General features: G+C 43.0%; 1 protein-coding gene across 3 annotated transcripts in view; it reads right to left on the minus strand.

Annotated features, from left to right (window-relative positions):
* The window catches only part of TSHR (thyroid stimulating hormone receptor), a 71,472-nt gene extending 67,137 nt beyond the window's left edge, over positions 1 to 4,335 (minus strand). For all 3 annotated transcript variants that reach the window (XM_075753065.1, XM_075753064.1, XM_075753062.1), the window contains exon 1: positions 4,097 to 4,335. In XM_075753065.1, coding sequence (XP_075609180.1) covers positions 4,097 to 4,266 — 170 coding nt within the window. In that variant the 5' untranslated portion in view covers positions 4,267 to 4,335. The remainder of the gene's footprint in view (positions 1 to 4,096) is intronic.
* Between the last annotated feature and the right edge of the window lie 3,329 nt (positions 4,336 to 7,664).

Raw genomic sequence — 7,664 nt, forward strand, 5'->3', positions numbered from 1 at the left:
GATGAGAATATTGTCAGCAGGCTTAAGGAACATAACATGGACCTGAAAATATTGTGTACGCAGCTGCTGATGGGAGAACAATGTGGTATTTTCAACAACAAAAGAGTTCTTGGCAACTTCTATTAAACTTCTGGAACTCATTGCTGATGGACATTATGGATGTTGAAATGGGTGAGGCATAGACACAAAACTCAAGAGATGCAGAAGAGAAATCCTTTGAGGGTTACTACAATGACAAGACCACACTGAATTTAGAAACTTCGTGCAGGTAAAAATAATTGAAAGCTGAGACACTGTTCATGGAGAGTACCACATATGAATTCTATATGCAGATACATAAGGAAAATTAAGAGAAGGGAAATCCTGGAGACAGAATACTGCATTAGATGAGAGCCATTGGACTGATTTGCTACGGCTATTCTTAAGTGGTAGAAAACTGAGAGGGTACTGAGGATATTGGGGGTGGGAAGGGGAGCTGAAGTTATTTTAGTAAGTGAATGCAGGTGATGTAGAGCAGAAATAAATAAGAAGCAAAACTTTACTAGTTTTATTGCCAAAGGAAAAATAAATAAAAGCAACTAATAATAGATTCATAAAATGAAAAGCATTGGGAACTGCATTGAGTTGATGCTAGGACAGTGATACTATCTGAATATTTCTTCATAATGATGCCAAGAAAGGTATTGCAGTAATTCAAGCATTATGATGTAATTATATCTTTGGACAAAGGTTCAGTGGGGTTTTGGTGATCTATGGGTGTAAGTAATCCTTCACAGTTGTGAACCCCCACTTCCTAGTGGATCTGCTTGCACCGAAAGTCCAGGATCTCCCCTGGCATATTCCACCAAACAGGGAGGAGGTTATAGCACCAAGCGTTGCTCTGTCCCAGCACCGTGCTGGTGAAAGAGAAAAGCACTGCCAGCCGAGGGGCTGGGACAGGGATCCCCCCAGTGCCGTGCAGGTACACAGCGTGAAGGAGGAGTGGGGTCAGGGACAGGCAGAGGCAGAAGCAAAGGAGGGCCAGGCAGGGGCAAACCGGCACCAGGCCAGGTGTCAGCTGTGCAGAGAGAGGCGTGAAAATATTATAGATGTGACAAAATTATTGATACCTAATCTCATATTTTTAGTACTGTATTTCAAGACCACTTAGGACTGCTTTCCCACCACAGTATGGTGTGAGTATATATAATCCTTAACTTCAGGCAACAAGACAAGCTTTGCCTGTAATAATACACAAAACCTTTTTCTTTCTACTTATTTTGCTTACTCCACAGAAAAAAAAAAAAAAGAAAAATCTTATACTGAAAAAAAGCATCTGCAAGAACAACATCTGTGCACTCAGCCATTCTGGCTAAGCACCTGCATTAACTATATTTGGACAAATATGTTAAAACTGGCTTAAAAAAAACACTTTTCTGGCTGAAGTTCGTAACACATTTCCACTAAAATAGTTCGGAAATATTTTTTTTTCAATTTCTTATAAGCATGGCTTGTTAAAAAAAGGCTTACACCACTTAAAGTGGGGCAGAGAAATGAGAACAGTCCCAACTGAATAATTGGAATGAAACTTTAATTGGAGTTTCAAGATCCTATGCACTTGAAAAGAGCTCATCATCTCCAAAAGCTGGCAAAGTGTTCCTAGAGTCACCACTCTCTTAGCTTTACAAACGCTACAAAACTGAATAGCCACATAGGAAAGTTTTAAAATCAGGAATCTTGAGGTTCATACATAACCTCCAAGAAGCAAAGTTACTTTACCTAAAGTAACAAAGTTGCTGGATTTGGGGAAAATTGTACAGGGTTTCAACATATAATGTGCAGATACGCACATCAACATACTTCAAAAGAAGTGTTCATTTGTTCTTAAAGTTAACAGAAACTTCAACTATTTTGGAATCTTTTAATTCAGAACTGTTGCCAGGTGTAAGGATGCAAAACACGATGGAAGCAGGGGCACACATCTTACAATCTCTCAGGAAAACTGTTTGTGTTATCCTCCACATGCAAGTCAGTCAGTCTGAAGCATCTGAAAGCACTCTGAACAAAAAACAGATACAAGTAACTGTTAGGACTCCCATTTAACACATGGAGGGAAAGAAAGATTAACTCATTTGCCAAGAGCAAGGGACTACAGAGCTAGATACAGTCCTCCAGACTTCAGCAATTCAAATAATAATACAGAAGGAAATATACACACCTTATCCAGAGAGAAGACTGCAAACTGAAGTAAAAAATGCTATATTATTTTTTTTTTTCGGTAAAAAGAGGTCTATTTTCCTTATCTCCTTAGAGAATTTTCCCATTTATTTTCAAATCAAACAGACTATAGAGTGCATGTTCTACCTTTTCTACTATACACTATAAAATCACAATTGTCATTACTTGGATTTTTTTTCTTGTCTTATAATGACTATGATAAGGAGTACATTTCTTGAAAAGTTTGCAAGGGTCACCCCAATTAGTATAGATGATTAAAGTACACTCAAAAGAAACATACAAATATTTCTCTATTGTTTTTGTTAATTACTTTTTCTATGGAAATAAGATTTTCACTGGGTGTTTTTGTCTTTTAAAAACAGTGGCTTGTGATCTTAAAGCCCCCATTACAACAGGTGTTTAAAACACTAGAACTCCAGCAGCCAACGTGCTTTATTCGTGAAGCTGTATGTGGAGAGGTACTTCTCAGCCATCGTACCAGCATTTTTCAAGGAAAGTATCCAATTCCATTATGTGCTCTCATTGTTTCTATTAACTATTTTAAATGTCTGTAGGAAGGCATGTTTCTCCTATAAACTGAAACTGAATCGTCTAGCTTGTCATGGTAGATTTCAAAGAACATACTACATGTTACACACAGTAACATTACTGCCATTTCAAACTAAATAAACCACATATACAAAAGCATAATAACCAACCCAAAACCTGTATAATTTTGAATCTTATTAAATGAAATATTGCAGTCTAATAATTAAAAAATTAAAGGCATGCATAAATAATGATAATAACATAAATATTTTTTTTCTCTAATCAATTTGCTAAGCCTTTACTTTCAGGTGTTAAAAAATCTTGAAAAGTTCATTCAAATACATTCAAATAACTTCATGGCTCATATTTTCAAATATAGTCTCAAGAATTATTATCAAAACATAAACCAATCAATCTGTTATTGGTTTATCTTGCAATGAAATCAACGGAGTTTGAGTTTGTTTATTTTGTCAGAAAGTAATCTACTTACAAATAAACCTTCCCTCAGAGACTAGAAACATTTTGTGCCCTATGAGACAAAGTAAAAGCCAGGAGTGCTTCAGATGCTTAGTTATAGCTGACTGGTGCCACTTTGGTTTCCCTGGAGTATTTATCTGATATATCTCTATGGGGCTGACAGATACGACACAGGACACTCTTCTGGACTGGCAGCAGGAACCCAGTCAAGATATTCTATGGTGCTTGTAATGGTACTAAACACTTAGGTTTAGGTACCCGAATTGCTCTATCACTTTAGCAAGCTCCAAATTTGCTGCTCTATCCCATACTCCACACTTTTGTTTATCTGAAGTACTTCGTCTTCCAGATGGTATATTGGGATCCTCAGTTCCCAGGGATTCTTTTTGTCGGACTTTGGCAAAGAAGCTGAAAGTGCAGAGAAGCTTTCATGGAACTGTTTGCGAGGTGGTACATCCAATTCCTATTATTTTTTTTAATTACAAAACTGTATTTGATCTATCCTTCCTTCTCCTGACTCCCTAGGCACATGCCACGCAGAATCCAGCCTTCCGCTCAGTTTGCCCACAACAGCCCAGTGACTGACTACTCATTCCACATATTTTACTCAGAACTTTTAAGGCCCAATGGACAATCATCTCTTCGCATTTCTATAAGGTTTGAGAGTCACTTTTTCCTACGTCTCCCCGACACACACAGAGTCTGCACATTGCTGTTCCCGCTACATGTACTGCCCAGGTGAATTCCAGCACTCCCCTCCTCAGCACTTCCCTCCCTCACCTCACAGGGCATTAGCTCAGAGCACGTCCTGCTCGCAAAATACGAATACTCACAACCCGCTAGTGTCTCCCTTAAATCATCCTAATGTACTCACAGGGTCTGGGTGTCCTCCGGAAGGCTGGGAATGAAGTGGATGTCCCTGCAAGTGATTTTGTAGTCATCCCAGTCAGAACACTCGCAGAAGGCTGAAGGACACCTCTCTGTGCCCTGGCTGCACAGCACCAGCACCAGCAGCAACTGGAAGGCTACCGGGAGGCACAGCATCTTCAGCCGCCGCTCCCGCTCTGCCCCTGGCTTCTCCGAGGGCGAGGGAGGAGACACCGGAGCTGCAGGGGCAGAGACCGTTGCCCCGCCGAGACAACTGTTCGGTAAAGGCGGCACCTTTGCTGGACAACACCGCCTCCTCCCTAAGCGGGGACAGGAAAGGTCTCAGCAAACCCTGCGCGCCCTCTCCATCGGGCAGGCTCCGTCTCCTCGCCCCGGTCCCCGCGCCCTCCCCGCCGCTCCCCGCCCCGCACGGACCCTCCCGAGGGGTCCCCCGGGCCTGTTCCCCGGCAGCGCCCGTGCCCCGGCGCTCACCGGGGCAGCGCCGCAGCGCCGAGCCCGGCCGCGCCGTCCGGGAGCCCGCCACCCGGGCAGCGCCGCTCCCCGCGCTCCCGTCCGCAACCGGCGGGTCCCAGCTCAGCCGCGGGGCGCCGGGGCCACCTGCCGAGGGCGGCCGGGACTGCGCGGGGCGAGCGGGCTCCCTGTCCAGCCCGGCCTGGCCCAGCCCAGCCCGGCCCGGCCCAGCCGCGACGGGCGGCCGGGCGAGAGCAGCCAGGTACGGAGCTGGGCTCCGGCTCCGCGCCGGCAGCGGGGACGAGCCGTTTCCAAACGCGGCGCGACGTCCTACCCCGAACATTTCTTCTATCACCTTTGAGGAAGGGAGGACGGAGAGGCCTGTGTAAGCGCAATGCTAACTCGCCTGTAAAAGCAGAGAAGTTAAAGCAGACCTTTACACCGAGTAAAAAGTCACTAACTGCAAAGTAGGTACTAAATGTAAAGCAGTCTAAAAAAGCACTGAAATTTCAACAGTGATTTTGAAAATCACATGATAAAAAAGAGCAAATGAAGAGGAGAGAGTAGCATTTTCCACATTATCAGAAAAGATAAAATCCTTTCATCAAAGAAAAAATGGAGGGGGAAAAAAATCTAACCTTGAGAGAAATAAGGCGAATTATTGTCACTTGAAGTAGCAACCTATTCTGGTCACTGTCAGGGACACAGGTTTACAATGGACATAGCAGAGGTTCCCACACTGAAGAAGTCTTATCTGTGTCTGACAGACACGCTAAAAGCTGAAAAAAACTGGTTAATACTCATTTAATTCTGGGTTTCTTCATAAACAAGAAATACTATTGCTAAAACCAAATATTTAAAAGTAGTGAGAGAAAAAAAAAAAGATATTATTGTTTAATTCAATGAGGCAGTAAAGAAAGTTCTTTAATACTTTGCCTCAATTCCTTTAACTTTTTTTTTGTTTTTTTTCAACTAAAAGCCAGTGTTTTCTCCTTCATGTAGATTTTGTGCATGTGTAGGTACACAATAATAAAAATGCCAACAAAATATTAACAAAAATGTTTGTAAACTTGGGAGAAGGAAACTTGACAAAGTAACCTACTCACAGTAAAAATATTAGACCACAATCTTCTTGGATAAATAGGTCCCCTCCAGCTAGATCAGAGTTATCCAAAAGTTATGAGTGAAACACATCAGATATTATTTTGATATAACTCTTTAAAAGTAAATTAAGCCAGTTCCTCTGTTTCCTAAATATAATTAATGCCCTCAACATATCATTTTAAGGTGAGTAAATAATACTATGCTCATAAAGAAATACAATATAAATCCTGATCTTGCAGACATATGTTAGTGCTTAGATCTTGTGTAAGCAAGGAATCCTATCAGATACATTTATCCTGCTCAGGACAGGGGTATCATTGGGGGTGTCCCAGTGAGGGGACAAGCTGAAGCACCCACCACAACTTCACACTGCATTGCACGGAGTTCCCTTGGGAATGCCAGCTGTCCCATGCCCCACTCAGTCATGTCCTTCTGGCACACTGCTCATATCTGTAACTCACCCCGCAGCCCTAAGAGCCACCACTCACCACCACTTTTTTCGTGTCCATACCAATCTGACTAAATAAAAATGAAGCCACAGGCAGATCACTGAATTTCAAGGCCAATGAACAAGGGAGCTGCACACTCCACTGAGGTGCAGGGAAGGGAGAAGGTGTGACTCAGTGTTGCCAAGTCAGACATGGAGCTCTGTAACTGTTCACCACTTTGGTCAGTGCTAAGGGAGACTCTGGTACAGTGTAAGGCAGACCAAGGTGCTGGAGGCTGCTACCAATGTGTTCAGGCTTGCCATCTCTCAGTGGTGGGATCATGTCCTTTCCCACCCAAGGGCTAACAATAAATTTCATGATGAAAAAAGCCACAAGCTAGTACGGGTTCTGAGGGTTGAAGCACACCTATGTCTGGGCTGCTACCCCATCCTGTCCCCTGTGAAAGCTAGCCACACCATATGCTGTGTGGCATAGTAATTCAGGGTCAGCAAGTGCAACATTACCACCGTTGCTACGATCCGCAAAACAACCTACTCATTAGTCTACCCCCTCATTGCTATCTAAGACATCCAGGGTAATATTGCTTGGCACTCATGGCCATGGCCTGTCTTCCTGTTTTGGGGACCACAGACAAGACACACATTCTCATCCATCCATCCATCATATCAATTGTGGGACACAATTGTATCACTTCATAATACTCTGAAGTCTTACTAATCTCTGAAGGCAATTCGTAAGAATGGGTCCCAAGGGTTCCTTACTGTGTGCTCCATACATCCCACTGATCCTTCACAGATCTGGAAACAACACCTCAGTGCCCACCCATTCTGCAGGGAGGCACTTGCCAGGATCTTCAGGACATGCCTCCTTATTTTCTCTCATACTGTTGCGGTTTCCATGATTTATACTGATGTAGCCACATGGTCATAATTTTTAAAAATGAAATGCAGATACATCAGAGACTAAACAAAACTAAAAGTTTAGTGGGGTTAGGCTTGCCTTAGGTCCTCTACCCAAAGGGAGTAATCAGCCACTTTAATGAACTTCACCTAATGTGCTATCCACTATATATCCACACAGTGCTACAGCTGCCTACAGGGTTTTCTCAGGATACCAAAATTCTCTGCTGGTTTTCTTGTTCTTACTGCCAAAGTATCCAGCTTGTCCTGTGGACACTGTATGCTGGATTAGCAATAGGACATTAAAATCTCAGTTCCTTTTGGCCTTGGCAAAGAAATATTTTGGTTGACACAGGCTAACACAGAGGTGTACAAAGCCGTCTAGTAAAACAAATGTATCACCAAAGGAATCTGTGTCTTCTTTTGCACCAAGTCTCTTAGCTGTCATGAGTTGATTCTACACCTGGTTTCCAGGCAGTGGGAACAAGTCATAGTTGCTGTATCCAGCAAATAATGTTGCCTGGAGCTGTCCAGAGGCAGCTTGTCAACTTTGAGCAGCAGCATTAAAATCCTCTTCCTGCTTAATCTCTATTTTCTCACAACCAATCTTGATGACCTAATATTGTGACTTGGAGCACCATAGAGGAGTCCT

The sequence above is a fragment of the Balearica regulorum genome, chromosome 5 (genome assembly GCF_011004875.1).
Source record: "Balearica regulorum gibbericeps isolate bBalReg1 chromosome 5, bBalReg1.pri, whole genome shotgun sequence".
Lineage (NCBI taxonomy): Eukaryota > Metazoa > Chordata > Aves > Gruiformes > Gruidae > Balearica > Balearica regulorum.